This window comes from Maylandia zebra, linkage group LG7 (assembly GCF_041146795.1).
Source record: "Maylandia zebra isolate NMK-2024a linkage group LG7, Mzebra_GT3a, whole genome shotgun sequence".
NCBI classification, from domain to species: Eukaryota; Metazoa; Chordata; class Actinopteri; order Cichliformes; family Cichlidae; genus Maylandia; species Maylandia zebra.
The window spans coordinates 59,973,962-59,995,782 of record NC_135173.1 but is presented as its reverse complement, the minus strand read 5'-3'; the positions used below and the strand labels follow the sequence as shown (position 1 = coordinate 59,995,782).

The window sequence follows — 21,821 nt, the reverse complement described above, 5'->3', positions numbered from 1 at the left end:
GATTTTAAATGATATTAAAGACAATACTTACATCCAAGCCATTTGTGCACGTATGTAATTCAAGTTGTTAATTGCAGTATAACTGTAATACTGTTTCCAAAGTGATTTCCGCAGTGCATTAGTGCATTATGAAACCTCAAACTGTTCAGTGCAGCCACTCATCCTAATTTTGGCAGGCTGATCCATTTAAAATAGTCTCAGAGATGGAATTTTAATACATCTAGGAGCTGCACGCTACAGCCGCAATCTGATTAATTGGTTTTGTTTTTGAAATGCTAAAGCCTGGTCCAGTTCCAGATTTCATTCATCAGAAAATGTAATCTGTTAAACTTAGAAATTCCATTTTTTTTTCTTCTTCTTCTTTTTCCCTTCACTGTGACTGAGGACTGAGGGAAACTTTAACAGGCAATCATATGGTTATCATTTCTTAAAGATGCACTCATAAATCTCTTTTATCTTTATATCAATTGGTAATCATTTAAATAAAATTGTATCATGTCAAAAGTAAAACTCGGAAGCTCCCCTAACTATTATGGAGATTTTAGGGAAATAGAAATGTAGATGTTCATGGAAAGTTAAACTATCCATAGCCAGCATTTATATACACGTCATCACCAAGATACCTGGCTTGAAACCTTTAGCCACAATTTACAAACCATTGATCCAAAACACTCCAAGCTGGACGCTGCACTTACTTTCTGGGGTCCCCAACAACACATTTTCAAAGTTTCGAAGCAGGTCAGATGAAAAGAAAGGACAGGGACACACACACAAACACACACATACAGATATTTCTTGGTGTTACTCTTGTTCTGTCATGTGAAAACTATACAACCCATAAAATGTGTTCTACTTACCACAATTTTGAGCAAGCACTTTTTTTGTGGTTTTTTAACTACCTATACATGACCAAATATCTGATGGACACAAAAAAGAAAGCTTGCATGCACATCTGATTCTGTAATAATATGTTTGCACAATAATATGTTAGATATAACAATTTTGTAAGCCCACAATCTGTCACTGTTGTCAAGCGTACTCTGCCCTCAAGCGGTCAACCTATTCACCATGAAATAGTCACGTCCTATGTCATTTACATTGTTCAATCAAGTGTGCAATCAAGGGAAATCGAAAATTATAGTAATTTACTCTTACATAACAACTACTTTGATCTTTAGTTCTCCAGATATTTCAAAAGGCTGCCAATCACTGCTTTAAGTGAAGGGCTGCTCTTGTTCTTATGTATTTATTCTTTTTCTCTTGCTGTTGCAGTCAGCAGGTGAGTGCAAGTAATACTTTAGTCATGTATTTGTAATTGCAGCTACAAGCAATGCTGTTTATTTCTAAACTAATGAGTGGCTTGTTACCTCCTCCTTCTTCTTCTTATAATCAATGAGGGATCAATCAGTGAGGGTTTCCTTGAACTCAAAACGGGGCTGATGGATGGCAGGAGAAACAAAGAGAAATAACAGGAGAGAAGAACTGGTGATAACAAACAGGATCATAAATAAAATGGAAATAGGACTAAGAGAAAACCCCAACAATCAAATGATACCTATATAGAAGACCTATATGGGTAATGGGTATTTCCCAGTTCCCATGGTAACACTAGACTGATCCTCCACACATCCCTCTAGTCCTCCCATTTTCACACCCAGTACATAATAATCCACATTAGAGCATATTCCACACACACGCACACACATTAGCGCCCACAGGCTTAACACATATAGCACAGTATCTACATAGTGTGTCCTTCATAGAAGGTGATGATTTCTGCATATTTTACAGAGTTGGTGGTTTAAAAACTCACTGGGGATTTACATAGAGACGTGAAGAGGGAGACAGAAAGAGAAATGCTTTTGGTTTGACATACATTTGCCAATATACTATGTGTTTACTACAGTGTAGTACTGTGTTTTGCTGATAATTGCAGAGCAAAATTACAATCAATTGAGAAAACGGTTACTCAGAGCCCAACGCAGACAAATAGGTGGTGTCACACAGTTTGGCATTCATCAACAATCATCCACATTAAAGCAAAATGAAAGCGGCAGCTTGGAAGTTTGTTCTTTTTTTCTCCTCCAAAACCCCAGTGAGTCTTTTTGTAGTTTCTTCCATCATAAACACTTGATGAAAAAACGTAGGTGCTTGGAAATTATTATTTAATTTAAAGCTCCCTGCTGTTTCAACCCCTCCACCACCCCAGCATCCATTTATAAACTTCAGAAAGATGTTCACCCATCAGTCCCCAATTTTAGAGCATCTTTAGAGGGAATGACCATTTTTCAATATAAACTCTAAGTATATTATCCTGCTGTAATACGTCAGCCACAAATGTGAGTTGTCTGATTGAGCTGCAATATGTTCAGCTGTTGCAGAACATTTCGTTCTCTAAATCCTGTCATGCATGCAAGGAAAAAGCACCACGGGACGCTTTTCAGAAATTACACTCTGAGTTTATCTGGATTTTAAAATGTGCATATAACAAGAAACTCGTGTAAATGATAATATAAAGTGGATTCGGTTTCCCCTGTTACTATTGGACCATTTAAATGCTCTGGCTTGCTGGAGTAGTTGTAAGCAAAGACACAGAGATGACCCAGTTTTCTATGGAATTAGAGTTTGGTTCTGGATTGTCTCTCTTAGACATTCTCATTGTCAAGTTTTTCTGGTACACAGCTCTGTGAAGACATGGAAACACTGTAAAACATAAAGGAAGGGTCCAAATATAGACACAGACAGCTCCATCTGCACAAACTCTGGTCTTAAAATGTTTCCAAGCTTTCACTGTTTGCACTGTGGGAAACGAATGAATTGGTGTGTTTGACAAATTTGGACTGGGGAAGCATTTCTGAATTTTCAAACCATTTTAAAAGTGGTATGGTTTGAATCTTCTCATTTTTAATGCCCCACCCCCATGCCCGAAAGGTCCTTGCTTCCCAGCTGTGCCTAAAATTCTGGAAACATTTCTGATACAGAGCTGTTGTTGTCTGACATTTAACCACGGCTTTTGAGTCGCTGCAGAGCTGGAGACAGGAACAGGAAAATACAGAAATCAATAACATTTTTACAAGCCTGTGAACTAGGCTCCACATGTCTTTATGACACTGTGGTAGTCAGCCACTTGTCCAATCAAGCAGACTCATAGAGTAAAGAGTGTCCTGTAAGCACACACACACACTCACAAACACTGCAGGATTGGATTTCACTGTCTATAGTTTCATTTTACTGTAGATGATTTTGCTGATGCGACATGTTTGCACACATTCAGGTGCATTTTCATGACAACTACAGATCCATCTGAGACAGACTGGGAGGTACAGCCTGAAGCTCTAGACAGTTACAAATAGTTACAATTAATTTCAAATGGTTTGTCATTTCCAACATGTGCATGTTCCCAGGGAAGGGCTTTCTGTCAGTCAGGCTCCTGTAAACAATCAAACACGCTAAGTAGTCATGAACGCTCAGTATATCAATAATTATGACAGTAGCAGTGATGGATATTTCCACTTTCTGTAAGCTGTACAGACTCAAAACACAGAAGATTTATGATGGACTTGAACAGACTGACTAGCAACATTGTCCTTAAGTTTGCTTTATCAAGCTAAAGATAAAAGCTCATAAACATGAAGCCAAAAAAGAAATGTACCACATAAAGCATATATTGTTTTGTGAATTTTCAAAATAAAACTGATTAGGTCTAATCTGATGTGTGGATGATTAACCTAATTCCATTATATCCAGTTTGGAGAAATGAGAAGGCATTATTAGGATTATAAGGATTATTCGGGTTTTTCTTAGATTATTACTGTATAATCACTTTGCAGTCTTTTTTTAAACCTATATCTTGTTTTTCAGCAAACTGGTCTGAGTCTTAGGTTCACCTGCGCTCTTACTGACATGGATACAGCTTTGATACTGACCGTTACCACAGAGGTTAGCGCGACAGAGAAAACAGCGCTGCAGAGTTAGGGTCTCCTGATTTATCACCTCTGCAGGGCCACAGAGTCAGCAGGGAGCAGATGTAATCATAGTGATTCGGTAAGGGAAGCTGGATGGTTAATGGAGTGGTAGTGATTAGATTAACAGAAGCTGCTGGGCAATGTAGTGTTTCTAATTGAGTTGGTAGGACGTCTGTGCGTGTTTGTGTGTGTGTTGATGTTTTTAGGCGGGCTGTAGTAGGCTTTATAATTCTGTCAAGTTTTATCACTGCTGTGGGTTCTCAATCTGGCGTGCCCATGCAATCATTGCCTTGTAAATCACGTAAGTACAACACGTCTTTACTGAGCAACATCCAGGTTTTCATTCATGCACCTCAGTGTTGCAGCACTGACACTGCCTCTTGATTGCAATTTAAGCTAATTGCAGAAGATAAACTGTGTTGTAAAGTGATAACATGCCAATAAAACAATCAGCAGATGCACACTAACGCACAAATGCAGATGAGATGAATGAAATGAGAGCCTCCACTAGTACAAGCTGCAAGAGCTGTGGCTAATATCTGCTAAATGGAGAGCTCTCTTATTAAGATGTTTGGATAGCAAGTTATTTCCAGTTGCTAATCAGTTGATCGATCAGATATTTAATATCCTGTTAACAGCAGCAACACGTCCATAAAACAATTAGGATGTCTTGTTTCAGGGTAAAGGGCTGAAAGCCTTCTGAAATATTGTAGAATGGGATCACATTTGTATTCTCAAGCACCCAGAATGAGGACAATAGAAAAGGAGCACAGACAGAAGGACTAGATTGCATGCTTGATAAAAGAACTGCAGGTGTTCTGCTGTTTGCTGGAAGAAAAGGGTTAGGTGAGGTAAAAGTGGTCTAAGCATAAAAATAAAATAGTCCTAAGGTAGAAGAGAATGATGTCACCTGCATCTTGAATCTATTTCTGTTTTGTGTGTTGGAAGAGATGTCAAAGTGTTTAACTTGGTTCTTCATGTGGAGTCCCACTAGGCTCAATGTTATGCTGACATTACTGAGCTTTCCTAAAATCCTAGCTTTTGTAAATAAATACATTTGAGAAGTTGGTATTGTACGCTTTCATTGCTTTCTTGATCTAAATGAAGAAAAGCAGCATACCGTGACTTTAAACTAAAATGAAAACAAAAATGCCAAACTTTCTAAAATTAATAGTTAACAGTTAAAAACGTGTTTAAAACGTGGTTTTCTATAGCAGGCTGACGATGAGGTCTGATTCTGTGTCGTCACGTGGGCAGACATAACTGCAGAAACAGCTGATGGGATGTTTTGCTGTTACATGTTTGCCATGTCAAACCTGTTTCTTCTCTGTTGCATCAAATTGGGCAGATTTGATTTCATACAGAATTCAGTGTTTTTATTTTATTGATCACTTAACCCCTCTGAAGGTTAGCTCCATTATACATTTCAGCTCTTTCGTCAGTCTTGTATTAGACTTCTCAGATCTGACATCTAAACCCTGTTAAAAGGCTTCCTTTTCAAGCTCAAGGTTTAACTGTCCAACACTGCAGAGCAAATACTTGTCTCTCATTTGTCAATGCTACATTTTAATTTGTAATGTTTTTCATTAGCTCTGTTTATTGATTCCTTAAAGGTTTTGGCCTATTTTATAGCACTGTTGTTTCTGGATACTTTTAAAGTGTTAACCTTATTTTCTTTAATTGTATTATTTCCATGTAATAACTTGAAATGTGCACATTCAACTAATTAAAGATTTATAACAGGAAATAAATCCTGGTGCAGTTTTATGGGACTTTTCCTTACTCTTCAAATATTACATAATTGTTATACCTTAAATAATATTGAAATAAGATCATGAGTGTGTTAGTGAGAGATGTAGAGGTGTGACAGATGATGCGCGAGGGGGGCGCAAGTGTGTGCATTTGCATATATGCGAGCATGTGAAGGCATATTGTGTCAGTGAGACACTTCTGGAATTATCTAGGTCACAGTGGATTAATTTTTCATTTTACTGTAGTGAGCTACAGTAATGCTGGCATATTAAAAAGCTGAAGACATCTGCAGCTAATCTCATCTGATTAAAACAAAAGAAGACACAGTTCTTTGGTTCTTGTTAGAAATGGGATTCATACCAATAACGGCTAATAATCATTCAGCCTCTAATTGTTCATCATTTCCCAGAGTCCCCAGGAAGTCCCCCCATCACAAAATTTCTGTAGGCTGTGTGAAATTATGAACGTCTATGCTTTTACCCGCAGGAGACGGGGACTTTAGAAAGGCACTGCATCATTCCCTCACATTTCAATTTAGTATCAGAGAAATTGCTCGTAGCTCTAGTAAATGGATAATAATTTAACAAGTGATGAATAAAAAATTAGATGTGTCTTATAAATCTCCTGGTAACTACAGCTGCTATCCTAATCACATGAAATTAGCTTGTCTAAAACTAGCATCTATAGCACGGTCACAAATATCTATGTCAAGAAAATGCCTGTTAAAACTAACTACCACATAGCCCGCTGACATGTTGGTGCAGGCAAAGAAAAATCTCAAAAACTGTGTATAAAGGATGATTCTCACTGTGACATCATCCATTGATTTCTGGTCATTTTTATACCATTTTTATACATTCTGACTGCAGCCATGTTGTTTTTTCTTTAGTGTTTTTTTAGCAGACGCGAGGCCTTTCACACGGTTGTCAGCTACATCTGTCCCAGCCCCACACATAATTTAACAACTTTGCTTCCCTTATAAAAGATGAAATGAAAAACCACAGTTTTTGAGAGAGAGCCAGGCTATAAACATGATCATTTAAAAGCTGAAGTTGGGCATTTTTACATGTCAGTCTATAGAGATTAACCTACTTTGGATGCTAGCCTATGACTGTCATTATATTATATTATGCTGCTATTCATACTGTCATTATATTAATGCTGCTATCCTGTATATATTGTACATACTATTGTTTGAGTACTTACGATTGTTTTTTTGTACTTTTTATATTTTACATTTATATTTATTATTGAAACTTGCACCAAGGGAGTGGCACTCCAATTTCGTTGTACTCTGTACAATGACAATAAAGGCTATTCTATTCTATTCTAGTCTATTCTATTCTATTCTATTCTATTCTACAGAGGCTACTAAGTAGCGTGCTAATGCGCCTTTCTTTTAGTGTTAACGTAATTGTTTGTTTTCCACAGCATTCAGATATTAAAGTTTCTCATGTCCTGCCGTGCACATTGCTCGAGAGATGTTAGCCACAATGGTCCTAATACATCCGCTGTTACTGGCTCTCACTGGGTGAAATTAGTTCCGTCAACATAAACGATTACGTCGACACGTAAAATACGTCGACGTAAAAAAATGTGCATCGATGCGTCGTCACTTTCAAAACAGACATGGTGGCAGTGAGTAGTGGCAACATGAGTGAGGCAGCCGCAGTTGACTTAAATCACTGTACCCGAATACGCTAGTGATGGGATTTCCGGCTCTTTTTAGGGAACCGGATCTTTCGGCTCAGCTCACTAAAAAGAGCCAGCTCTTTCGGCTCCGAACCGGCTCTTCAGGTTGTTTTGTTGCTTTAATTAATTTGTTATTAACAATGATATAAAATTATGTACAAAAGGAATTACTAATGTAAAAAAGTGGTTTTATTTATATATGTTTATATATAAATATATGCGGTGGCCCCTAGAGACAAAACACGTACAAACTCCAAAACACATTTCTAGCATGAACTGAACTTCCAAAACAGAGCTACCTAGATCACCTAAATTACACAATTGAAAGCATGAAAGCATATGTGTATTGTTTGTGTATTTATACACAAGCATTAATATATAGTCAAATAATAAAAATTAAAAAAAGTTCATTTACCTGTTATTACCACACACCAAATCCGGTCGTTGGTACTTGCTGGCTTGTGTAGCCACTAGGTAACAAAAGCTCAACACTGCCCCTAGCATCCTGGAGCACTTCTGTTGTCGTTTGTACGTGCTTCGGAGTTTGTACGCGCTTCGTCTGTAGGGGCCACCGTAAATATACTTTTATTTACTCCACATACAGTGGGGCAAAAAAGTATTTAGTCAGCTACCGATTGTGCAAGTTCCCCCACCTAAAATGATGACAGAGGTCAGTAATTTGCACCAGAGGTACACTTCAACTGTGAGAGACAGAATGTGAAAAAAAAATCCATGAATTCACATGGTAGGATTTGTAAAGAATTTATTTGTAAATTAGGGTGGAAAATAAGTATTTGGTCACCTCAAACAAGGAAAATCTCTGGCTCTCACAGACCTGTAACGTCTTCTGTAAGAAGCTTTTCTGTCCCCCACTCGTTACCTGTATGGATGGCGCCTGTTTGAACTCATCATCTGTATAAAAGACACCTGTCCACAGCCTCAAACAGTCAGACTCCAAACTCCGCCATGGCCAAGACCAAAGAGCTTTCGAAGGACACCAGGAAAAGTATTGTAGACCTGCACCAGACTGGGAAGAGTGAATCTACAATAGGCAAGCAGCTTGGTGTGAAAAAATCAACTGTGGGAGCAATCATCAGAAAATGGAAGACATACAAGACCACTGATAATCTCCCTCGATCTGGGGCTCCACGCAAGATCTCATCCCGTGGGGTCAAAATGATCATGAGAACGGTGAGCAAAGATCCCAGAACCACACGGGGGGACCTGGTGAATGACCTGCAGAGAGCTGAGACCAAAGTAACAAAGGTCACCATCAGTAACACACTACAACGGCAGGGAATCAAATCCCGCAGTGCCAGACGTGTTCCGCTGCTGAAGCCAGTGCATGTCCAGGCCCGTCTGAAGTTTGCCAGAGAGCACATGGATGATACAGCAGAGGATTGGGAGAATGTCATGTGGTCAGATGAAACCAAAGTAGAACTTTTTGGTATAAACTCAACTCGTCGTGTTTGGAGGAAGAAGAATACTGAGTTGCATCCCAAGAACACCATACCTACTGTGAAGCATGGGGGTGGAAACATCATGCTACGGGGCTGTTTTTCTGCCAAGGGGACAGGACGACTGATCCGTGTTAAGGACAGAATGAATGGGGTCATGTATCGTGAGATTTTGAGCCAAAACCTCCTTCCATCAGTGAGAACTTTGAAGATGAAACGAGGCTGGGTCTTCCAACATGACAATGATCCAAAACACACCGCCTGGGCAACAAAGGAGTGGCTCCGTAAGAAGCATTTGAAAGTCCTGGAGTGGCCTAGCCAGTCTCCAGACCTCAACCCCATAGAAAATCTGTGGCGGGAGTTGAAAGTCCGTGTTGCTCGGCGACAGCCCCAAAACATCACTGCTCTCGAGAAGATCTGCATGGAGGAATGGGCCAAAATACCAGCTACTGTGTGTGCAAACCTGGTAAAGACCTATAGTAAACGTTTGACCTCTGTTATTGCCAACAAAGGTTATGTTACAAAGTATTGAGTTGTATTTTTGTTATTGACCAAATACTTATTTTCCACCCTGATTTACGAATAAATTCTTTACAAATCCTACCATGTGGATTCATGGATTTTTTTTTCACATTCTGTCTCTCACAGTTGAAGTGTACCTCTGGTGCAAATTACTGACCTCTGTCATCATTTTAAGTGGGGGAACTTGCACAATCGGTGGCTGACTAAATACTTTTTTGCCCCACTGTATGTTTATATATAAATATATGCGGTGGCCCCTAGAGACAAAACACGTACAAACTCCAAAACACATTTCTAGCATGAACTGAACTTCCAAAACAGAGCTACCTAGATCACCTAAATTACACAATTGAAAGCATGAAAGCATATGTGTATTGTTTGTGTATTTATACACAAGCATTAATATATAGTCAAATAATAAAAATTAAAAAAAGTTCATTTACCTGTTATTACCACACACCAAATCCGGTCGTTGGTACTTGCTGGCTTGTGTAGCCACTAGGTAACAAAAGCTCAACACTGCCCCTAGCATCCTGGAGCACTTCTGTTGTCGTTTGTACGTGCTTCGGAGTTTGTACGCGCTTCGTCTGTAGGGGCCACCGTAAATATACTTTTATTTACTCCACATACAGTGGGGCAAAAAAGTATTTAGTCAGCTACCGATTGTGCAAGTTCCCCCACCTAAAATGATGACAGAGGTCAGTAATTTGCACCAGAGGTACACTTCAACTGTGAGAGACAGAATGTGAAAAAAAAATCCATGAATTCACATGGTAGGATTTGTAAAGAATTTATTTGTAAATTAGGGTGGAAAATAAGTATTTGGTCACCTCAAACAAGGAAAATCTCTGGCTCTCACAGACCTGTAACGTCTTCTGTAAGAAGCTTTTCTGTCCCCCACTCGTTACCTGTATGGATGGCGCCTGTTTGAACTCATCATCTGTATAAAAGACACCTGTCCACAGCCTCAAACAGTCAGACTCCAAACTCCGCCATGGCCAAGACCAAAGAGCTTTCGAAGGACACCAGGAAAAGTATTGTAGACCTGCACCAGACTGGGAAGAGTGAATCTACAATAGGCAAGCAGCTTGGTGTGAAAAAATCAACTGTGGGAGCAATCATCAGAAAATGGAAGACATACAAGACCACTGATAATCTCCCTCGATCTGGGGCTCCACGCAAGATCTCATCCCGTGGGGTCAAAATGATCATGAGAACGGTGAGCAAAGATCCCAGAACCACACGGGGGGACCTGGTGAATGACCTGCAGAGAGCTGAGACCAAAGTAACAAAGGTCACCATCAGTAACACACTACAACGGCAGGGAATCAAATCCCGCAGTGCCAGACGTGTTCCGCTGCTGAAGCCAGTGCATGTCCAGGCCCGTCTGAAGTTTGCCAGAGAGCACATGGATGATACAGCAGAGGATTGGGAGAATGTCATGTGGTCAGATGAAACCAAAGTAGAACTTTTTGGTATAAACTCAACTCGTCGTGTTTGGAGGAAGAAGAATACTGAGTTGCATCCCAAGAACACCATACCTACTGTGAAGCATGGGGGTGGAAACATCATGCTATGGGGCTGTTTTTCTGCCAAGGGGACAGGACGACTGATCCGTGTTAAGGACAGAATGAATGGGGTCATGTATCGTGAGATTTTGAGCCAAAACCTCCTTCCATCAGTGAGAACTTTGAAGATGAAACGAGGCTGGGTCTTCCAACATGACAATGATCCAAAACACACCGCCTGGGCAACAAAGGAGTGGCTCCGTAAGAAGCATTTGAAAGTCCTGGAGTGGCCTAGCCAGTCTCCAGACCTCAACCCCATAGAAAATCTGTGGCGGGAGTTGAAAGTCCGTGTTGCTCGGCGACAGCCCCAAAACATCACTGCTCTCGAGAAGATCTGCATGGAGGAATGGGCCAAAATACCAGCTACTGTGTGTGCAAACCTGGTAAAGACCTATAGTAAACGTTTGACCTCTGTTATTGCCAACAAAGGTTATGTTACAAAGTATTGAGTTGTATTTTTGTTATTGACCAAATACTTATTTTCCACCCTGATTTACGAATAAATTCTTTACAAATCCTACCATGTGGATTCATGGATTTTTTTTTCACATTCTGTCTCTCACAGTTGAAGTGTACCTCTGGTGCAAATTACTGAACTCTGTCATCATTTTAAGTGGGGGAACTTGCACAATCGGTGGCTGACTAAATACTTTTTTGCCCCACTGTATGTTTATATATAAATATATGCGGTGGCCCCTAGAGACAAAACACGTACAAACTCCAAAACACATTTCTAGCATGAACTGAACTTCCAAAACAGAGCTACCTAGATCACCTAAATTACACAATTGAAAGCATGAAAGCATATGTGTATTGTTTGTGTATTTATACACAAACGTGCTTCGTCTGTAGGGGCCACCTTAAATATACTTTTATTTACTCCACATAAAATGTAATAAATAAATCATATAATACAAAAATCAACTATTCACATTTCAACTTTTAACTATTTAAATTTTCAGCTTTTTCCTTTTACAAATTTAAAGTGAAACAACACAAAACACTGCAAACCACAACACAATTAAATATGAATTATAATATGAAAACAAAAAGAAGATGCATATTCTCTGTCATATGGTCCTGCATGAATAAACTTTCTGAATCCTTTATCATCTGCAACTGAAAATAGTTGTGGATGATTACTATACCTTTTTAATGTGACGTTGTTGTCCCTGGCTCTTTCTCTGTCTTTCCCTCCCGCTCTGTTCCTGTGCTACTGAGTGTAACTACACCCCCCCCCCCCCCCCCTCCCCCTTCCCAGCGTAAAGCACAAGGCTCGCATGCTGAGTGAAGCGGAAAAAAAGTGTGAGAGAGAGGGTGAGAGAAAGAAGAAGGAAAAAAAAACACGGCCCGCGATAAGGAGCCGGCTCGCGTCGTTCACGTCAAAGACCCGGCTCTAAGAGCCATTTCGTTCGCGACCGACCCATCACTAGAATACGCAGTTCTACAGTATGGGGATATTTTAACAGAAAAGGAAGTGACTCAGTCGTTTGCCAGCTTTGTAAGGTGGAAATGGCCTATCATAAAAGCATGACAGCTATGCACCAGGACCTCAAACGCATCCAGGAGCAGCTTCTGCAACGGACAAACCGTCTATACAAGTCAAATAATGGGGAAATAATCAGTAATCGAATCAAATCAAAATATAATTGGATTGAAAAATTAATCGTTAGATTCATCGATGCATCGAAAAATCAATCGCTAGATTCATCGATTAAGAAAATAATCGTTTTGCCCAGCCCTATTTGCAGGCTCTCTCAAGGTCCCACTGAGGCATTTCAATCAGGTTCAGTTCAGAACTTTGACTGGGCCATTGTAGCATCTTGATTATTTTCTTTTTCAGCCATTCTAGTGTAACGTTGCTGCTATGCTTGGTGTTATTGCCCTCTTCAACATTATGCACTCCACACTGTATATAAATGCCACTTGTTCTGCACATATTCAACTCTGTATATTTTATATATTTTATTATTATTATTATTATTATTATTTATTTATTTATTTTTTACTATTTAATTTGTAAAAATGTGTATACACACACACACACACACACACACACACACACACACACACACACACACACACACACACACACGTAGGAAAATATTTAGTATACACATCCAGAAATGCATACACTATTATATATTGTACATATATTTATTAGTTTCAGGTTGGCCATTCTTGTATTTTGCTCGTTTGTGTTGTTGTGTTTGCACATCTCTGTTGCTTGTGGGGCTCGCACATAAGAATTTCACTCGCATGTGCTGTGCCAGTGTGCCTGCACATGTGATGTGACAATAAAAGTGATTTGATTTGATTTGATTTGATCTTGCACGGCCCAGTTTTGGCCAAGCTTTAGTTGGCCGACAGACAGCCTCACATTTGACTCTAGGATTCTGTGGTATACAGGAGTTCATGGTCGACTCCGTGACTGCAATCTAAACCATCACCGATCCACCACCGTGCTAACAGTTGGCATGAAATGTTTGTATTGAGATGCTGTGTTTGTGTTTTGCCAAATTTGGCGCTGCTCTTTAGGCCACACCTCTCCACTTTAGTCTTGTCTGTCCAAAAAACATTGTTCCAGAAGTCTTGTGGTTTGTTCAGATGCAACTTTGTAAGCCTAAGCTGTGCTTTCATGTTCTTTTTAAAGAGACAGTACAAATATTAATACAGCTTCACTATAAAGAAACAGACAGACAACAAACAGAACAGTAAGCTGTTAAATTAAAACTGACACTGCCGTCTCTGTTGCTCTTCCTTCAGTCTTTGCTGCTGATTCGTCAGGAGATGGTGGTTTCCCAGAAGCAGCTTGGTGAGTTCTGTGAGGCTCTGAAGCAGTACCTGAAGAACGTCTCCGCTCAGAGAGACTGCTTTCAGTAAGTTTCACTCATATTTTTACAAGTGCTGTGCTGCGGAGAGGAGCACTGTAACGAGTATGATTTTAAATATTTAATGCGTTCCATTTTCAGTGTCAGGACCTCACTGTTTTTCACACTTAAGTGCTCCCTCAAATATTCTCTCCTTTGATCTTTGATTGTATCTCTGGTTCTGAATGTTCTAGGTCATAGGTGTCAAACTCTGGCCCGCGGGCCAAATTTGGCCCGCAGCCTAATAACATTTGGCCCGCGAAGCCATGCCAAATTACTATTAGAGCTGGCCTACTGGTATTATACAGCTAATATATATATTGTTTAGTATTAAGCTTTGCTTGTTCCATATTCAGTTTTTCAGCAAAACGTGTTTGAGTCCATAAGAAAAGATTCATTCTTATATCTGGAGGAAGATTTTTTTTTTCAATAAATATTAATGTTAGCCCACGACTTTGTTCCAGTTTTGAATTTTGGCCCACTGTGTATTTGAGTTTGACACCCCTGTTCTAGGTCATACACCAGAGGTTCAGCTCTCACAGAGTGCCTTTATGAAATCATTGCTTTGAACTCCCAGGTGTTCATAGTAATACTGTGCTGCACAGCTCATGTGTACTCAGTTTATAATATTGTACCTGTATAAAGTCTGATATACCCGTGCTGTAACTGATACAGACCTGCCGTCCATATCTCTTTGAACCTTGGGGTGCTGTGAAACGGACTGTAATATCCACTGCGATTTTTCCAATCCCGGCTTAATATACAGTATGCATAGTTTATAGCAGTGTTCTGCATATGTCCTTGGCAAAGCTTAAAGGTTCTGACTGTGGTGCATTACATTTTCTGCTACCAGTTACTGCAGTCTGCACTGAACGGGGCTGCAGCATGGATGAAGGAGGTGTTAATCTTAACAGCTAAATGTAGCAGAGAATCCTTATTGTTAGCAGCAATAATACTGGGAGTCATTCAAGACTAATATTATAATTAATTTCCCAACTTAAACTGAGAGAGTTGAGAGAGTGCAAAGCTGGTTGATAATCATCTTCTTTTTCTCAATAGGAGTGATCCCCTCACAGATATTCAACACTGCCATTTGCTCCATATATAAAGTCAATGATCATAGCAGCTTTAAGAGCTGCTCATCTGATTGTAGCGCAGGAGCAAGTGGAACTGATGAGCAGGATCGATAGGCAAGCAAACTAACAATTCCAAAGAATTGTTACTGGGAACCAGTTCTCTACTAGAACCATTCCTACATCTAACCGAAGTGCTGTTTATAACTGCAATTGTTTAATGTACTTCCAACTTATCACCAGATGTTTTGCACCAGGATCAGACATAAAAAAGATGTTAAATGCACCTCTAAAACCCAAACTGCTGTTTGATCAGGTTCCTGTCACATCTACATATCATACACCAGACTAATTCCAGACAAGTTCTTGAACTATAGGGAATGAATATCCCTCACAGTAATCATTAAACTAAAAAGATATGTCAATTTGACTAGGTAATATGCCTTCAAATAAGTCTGTTCACTCACTAATGTAGCTACAGACAAGGTTCTTTGGTATTTTAAGGGCTTTGACATTCATAATAAACAGCATTTTGAAGTTTGACTAGTGGTTTGGCAGTTTGATGCTGTTGGTTTTATTTTCTGCAGCCTGCCTTTGCCGACTGGGGAGGGTAACCCTGACCGAGTTTGAGCAAGAAAGAAAAAAAATCTGCAAAACACACTAACAGACTGCTGAAGGTTTCTGTGCTGAAAAAAGATAAACATAGTAAAAAAATGTGATGCATAATAGTCAAAGGAATTGTGTAAAAGCACCTGAAGATGGATATGTTAAATCTTGTCCTTGTGCCTTGTTGCTCTGAACATCGTAGCATTCTTTTGTTGTATTCTAAGAATTAGTTATGCTATTATCCCATCATGTCCTTCAAAGTCTGTAGGAGCTTTAACAACCTGACAGAACAAACCTTACTTAAGTCACACCTTCTCATGAAGGACAAGTCCTAATTGCAATCAATAAAAAGCACACATGGCTAAAAGGAAAAACAGGTGCAGCAGTAAGGTAGGTTTGTTGTCATTGCCAGATTGCATTTTGTGGTATATTTTTTATTTTATAATAAATGTGGGAGCAGCACAGTAATTGTAGGTATCTTAATATAAATAATGCAGCAAGGTTTTCAGATGGAAGCTTGCACATTATCTGTGCAAAGACTTCTGTCTTTTTCTGTCTCTGGTGTGCCACTGAATGCCTTTTTCCCTCCTTTGTCAGTTTTTAATTTCATCGTTGCCTAACTGTAATATATAAACTTTATTTAGTCTCTGCTGTCCTTGCTCATTATCATTTGATGTTTGGTTGTGATTAGAAGCACAAATTCTATTAAATCCTCCAGCAGAGCTCAGACAATTCAAGTTATTTCTTCTGACACCCTATAAAGATTTAACAGGCAGCAGCTCCTGTCCCTCAGTGCCCTCTACAGGTTTAGAGCAGACCTGCAGACACACACACACACACATAACAGTAATGTCTTTTCACACTGCTGGTAGCCTGCATGTACAGCCGGCAATAAAAGCAGGTTAGGTTACAGAAAATATTGGAAGAAGGGAGATGGTATTGTGATTGTCTGAAAATTGTGCTTGAATGGGAAGAATATACAGAAGATTATTTATCAACTAAAAGTCAGTGGAACCATGGCCGTGGTTATTTTGAGGTAAAAAAGAAAACATACTACCACTAATCAGAGTCATATGGAGTGTTCTCTTAAAATAATCACCTTATGAACAACTTGTACACTCTGTCTCTGAAAAACAGATGGGTAAAGGCTTGGGCCCTACGCAGGGGTTATCAATAGAGATCAGAGTAACTGAGGCAGCTCAGATGGTGCAAAGACCATTGCTTAATGCCACTCCGATGGAAAGTGTCCAAGAAAAAAAAAAGAGGGGGAAAAAGTTGCTCAGTCTTTGGCACAAAATTCCAGATAAAGAACAAGAATCTTGGGAGCACCAGCTTTGATTAGATATGACTAAGATAAATGTGTTTGGCTGAAAGGAATCCCACATGCTGGGCATGAATCTGGCCTGGGCCACCACAGTGAAGGATGGAGCTGAGACTGTGATCATATAGTGGCTGCATGAGACAAAAAATAGATCATGTTTATAAGAGATTTCCTATTGCAAAAAATATGAACGGACCATATGACTGCCTTTAGAAGTTTAGCAAAAGAGGACTCTTCCAGGGTGATAATGACATAAAGCACATTGCTAAACAGTGTGTATATATACACCTTATTTTGTGTGTGTGTGTGTGTATATATATATATATATAGATATATATATATCAAGCTCCAGTCCTCGAGGGCTGGTGTCCTGCAACTTTTCCATGTGTCCCTGTTGCAATAAACCTGAATAATATTAGAACTTGACTGCATGCTGAGGTGGCAATTTAGCCATTTGATTTATGTTACAGCAGCTGAGTGAATGAACATGGTGCAATAAAAGTACTTTTAGAAGTACATTTTTTCCAAACACTTACATTTACTTGAGTAAGGTTAGGGGTTGCCACTTCAGCATGCTGTCAAGTTCTATACTCTTGCAAATGACCTACTAATTTTATTCAGGTGTGTTGCAACAGGGACACATGGACACTTGCAGGACACCGGCCCTCGAGTTTGAGACCCCTGAGGTAAAGCATCTGATAAAAGTAGTTTAAAGTCAGTCATGTATGATAACTACAAAAAAAGAGAAGTAATTTTGTCTGCTGACATCACCCAAAATACTATCTTATTTCTTTAAGTCATTGATGTAGCTCGGAATCAGAGTTATAATCCAACTACTTTGAGCATATAGATTCTACTGAGCAGTATACTGACTTCTGTATCTGTCACGGTCCTGAGTCTGATCACTGTTTTTTGTTTTGATTAATACTAACTTGTGTTTGGTTTAATTCTGGTTATGCCTCTTGAGGTTTTCTAGTTCTTACGTTTTGGTTCCTGTTTTATTTTGATAGTCCTGCTCTGTGTTCCCCACCTCGTCTGCCCAATTAGTCCCAGCTGTTTCCCTGCTGTCTCCCATTCCCTGATTTATCCGATGTGTATTTTAGTCCTCTGTCGTCCCTGTTTTGTTGTCGAGCTGTCCCTCGTAGCTGTGTGGTTTTCCTGTGCTCCGTGTTCCCTTGTAACTCCTAGTTTCCTGTTCCCTAGTCTTAATTTCAGGTTTTCCAGTTTAGGTTTTATTTTGTCGTCTTCTAGTGTTTTAAAGCAAACTAAAGCTGCCTTTTTGAGTTCATCCCTGTGTGTACCGAGTCCTGCATTTGGTTCTTTCTCCTGCCTGCCACACAGCGAATCACAACAGCATCATCTTTTTAGTTTTTGCTAAGCTCTGAGCTCGCACTATGAAAATTGGAATCCTTGAAAGGTAAAATTAAAATCATGCCGGTCCTGAGACTAAGCCCGAGCAGGCAGACGTGCAAGTGTAATTTCACGCAGAAACTGCACTGCACAGAGTGATCTGCTCAAACACGTCAACAGCTGCTTGATTTCAGAGCCAGAAAATTACCAAGAGGCACAAGTGCATATAATGGACCAAAGAAAATTGCTGGCATTAACAGCACCGAGTCTTTGAGTCGTTTTCTGCTTTTGTTTCTAAACCTAATTCCATTTGGGACGTTATATTGTTGGTCAAATGGGCAAATGTTAGGCATATAAAAACACATTAACATGTCGACATGTCCATAACATGTTCCACTTTTACCATTGAAGCCTTTAAATGCGGCGCTTGCTGTGAAAACTGAGTTACGCTGTTAGCCAAGTGTGACAAAGTTCCCATGTGCACATTCACCCTCCTTTGGAATACATACGGAGGAGCCCGAGTTCATTACAGCAAAGTGTACCATCCAAAATGTCTCCATAACATCCCACATAATAACCTCTGTGCATTGATGATCACACTCTGATAGATCTTATTTGCTATTCTTGGTGTTAAGTGCAGTGACATCAATAAAGTCCGAGATGCGATTTTCTGAAATATAAACTGTTATCTCGTGTCTGCTTTGTCTCCTTTACAAATGTATCCTTAATGTGCACTGCTTCACCGTTCTCTATCATGAATCCAACGTCTCTCACCCGTCACTTTCCATATCACCTTCTGTCCACTTTCATCCTCTCATTCCCATTTTCCTCTGCCTCTGCTCCAGTGTGACTGCAGTGCGTCTGCCAGATGGTTTATCCTTTGTCGTCTATGAGTTCTGGGATGGCGAGGAGGAGTGGAAGAGGTGAGTTTTAATCGTTTTTGGCTCCAATTTTATTCTTAATCCTGAGCTCTATCCGTCACATGTGCCAGTATTAAGAACTTTTCATTTTCCGACCCCAGGCTCCAACCATTGATCCAAAGCAACTGACAGAATGAAGCATCTGTAAACACGGAGAACAGCCTCAAAGTGATTCATTCCCCGTGCTGATCCACTTTGAAAGCATTAAAAGTCATTACTGAGCGCAGACATTCATATTGTTTAGGATATTGCCTTTGAGTCAGCACTCTTGGTCCCCTGAAAGTGTTTTGGAGCTGAGCACGCCGTTCCTTCTTATCCCTGTTCTAATTGATTGGTGATCACCCAATAAAAGGAGCTCTCACTTTTCTTCTATTACTGCCGTGAGCCTGTTTGAAAAAAATCCTCCAACATTTAATTAACATTGTTCAGCCATTCACGTGCTCCAGAGTTGCTGAATCACTCAAGTTGCTTCAGGTCATTGTGATTTAGTAATGGTTCTGGGCACAAGAAGAGGCTGCTGATGTAGTTGCCTGCTGATCCAAGTTTCTGCTCCACTGCTCACAGCATCTCCCCACCATTAATATTTCAAATCTTACAGTAAAGGCTAAGGGCCGTGCAAAGTGATTAGAGTCCATGTGTGCTTTTGAGAGGCTGTATGCAAAGTCAAGACAGATGTGTGCATACAGAAATGCTGTGTGTCATTTAGTGTGTGCATGCTCTCCTCTGATTCCAGGCACCTCCAGTCGGCTCCCAACAAAGCCTTTCAGCATGTGAAGGTGGATACACTGTGCCAGCCGGAGGCTGTGTCCTCTGTAGCCGTGCCAGGTCAGTGGTAAAACAGTACAACTAGAGAATAAAACAAAAGCAGTGTGACGCTGCAGCTGAAATGTCCTCCAAACCATTTGTGGATTGGGACCAATGACCAGAACGATATCTGGATTTGAAATACTTTGTGATATTTTCTCGAGAACACAAAGAAGACAAGACAAAGTTTCCTTTTTCTCTGATTTTTACACATTTGAAGTAAAATTGCCAAGTTTTTCCTCTTTTGCAGTGATAAATAATCCTTTCAGATACTTACAAGCCTGCTTGTACAATATTACAGTTACATGTAAGAAAGGTCAATCTTTGTTGCCTGTAATGTTTGTTTGTCAATTTATTTCGATCATGTAAACAATAAACAGGTACATTTAGCAAAGAAAATAAGAGAGAAAAAAATACTACACAAAATAAAGTTAATACATTTCAATATTGCTTCTGTTCTGATTCAGTTACATGTCGAAAGGGAGTGGGAAGAAGTACACGCCTATTTAATCCCACCCCTTCGCCATAAGTTATCAGTTAATATTTAGTCAGCTTCCTTACTGATATAATCTGCAATAGAAATAACAAACAGATTTCTGATATATACACTATATAATATCACATCATGAAATGTTTCATGAAATTACACATTTTCCCTTTCTTTATAGTTCAAGAAGATCTTTATAACTCTTTTTGAATTGTTTTATGTTTGGACATTGCTTCAATTCCATATTCAAACTGTTCCACAGTTTCACTCCATGCACAGAAACACAAAAGCTTTTTCTTGTAGTATGTACCTTCCCTATTTTGAAGTTACAAAAACCTATGCAAACTGTGAACTCAGTATATGGACTGTGCGCAGTCTGATGTGCCAGCCGACATTGGGCACACAGAAATATGCAGTTTTAGGAACCCCACATTCTTCCACTTGGTCTCAAAATAATTCTGCAGCATGATAATGACTCCAAACATAAAGGCAGAGACATTAAAGTACTACAGCAGATGGTATGGCCCCCACTGAGCTCTGACCTCAACAGTATAAAGTCAGTTTACATAAAGAGACCGAAAAAAAAGTTCAGGAACAACCTTCCTACCACAGAGAACGGAGGATGACTTAAAGACAAACAGTGGGAACATCAAAATATTTTTTGGTATCATTACAAGATTAATAAATAAATCTAAATCTGCCATTATGATTATTGATGAATCCTCATTTTGTCTTGTATGTCTAGAACATCAGAGAAATATACTGATTTAAGTTCACAGAAGGTCATGTCATAGTCGGAGGTTATGTCTAAATACAGTTTAATATAATTCATATACAGAATGTTATTTCTGCATGGTTGTTAGTTGTGGTGCATTAAAAAAAAATACACTACCAATTTTCATCGAACTAGTTACTCCTTTAAATTTTCATGAACATTTACATCAGATTCTTTCTGATCAACTTGGATCCAAAATCTGTTTCTTGGGGTTCCTGAGCAGTTGCTGACTTACCCTAGTAGTAGAATTATCAGTAGTGCAGGTGATACTGAGATAACACAATATGTGCTAATATTACTATAAAGGTGTGATGCAATAGTACACAGTTGCAGAGCAAGTGTTCTATATAATGCTGAGAAAGTGATTAGTTTGTTCAACAACCCTGGATGTGTTATGTAAAATTTATAGGCATTATCTACAGAAACCTGGCTTTGGAATCTGCTTCATCCAAAACAACTGATGCTGGCAGGCATCCCTGCGCCGAGTCGCAGACTGTCAGTGACCCAGCTGATACTTGGCTGACTGCCTGTTTTATTGTCTAGTAATCACTTTTTTGTCCATTTCTCTTCTTGGCGCTCTTCTTTCCCCCACGCCTGTTCTGCTTTCTTCTCATTTCCATTCAATCCATTTTTTTTGCTCACTCTCCACATTGTTTTTT

The 21,821-nt window shown here is 39.5% G+C and overlaps 1 protein-coding gene across 2 annotated transcripts in view; it reads left to right on the top strand.

Annotated features, from left to right (window-relative positions):
* The window catches only part of necab2 (N-terminal EF-hand calcium binding protein 2), a 151,906-nt gene that overhangs the window by 125,733 nt on the left and 4,352 nt on the right, over positions 1 to 21,821 (top strand). For both annotated transcript variants that reach the window (XM_076886816.1, XM_014410961.3), the window contains 3 exons: positions 13,723 to 13,835; positions 19,022 to 19,099; positions 19,830 to 19,921. In XM_076886816.1, coding sequence (XP_076742931.1) covers positions 13,723 to 13,835; positions 19,022 to 19,099; positions 19,830 to 19,921 — 283 coding nt within the window. The remainder of the gene's footprint in view (positions 1 to 13,722; positions 13,836 to 19,021; positions 19,100 to 19,829; positions 19,922 to 21,821) is intronic.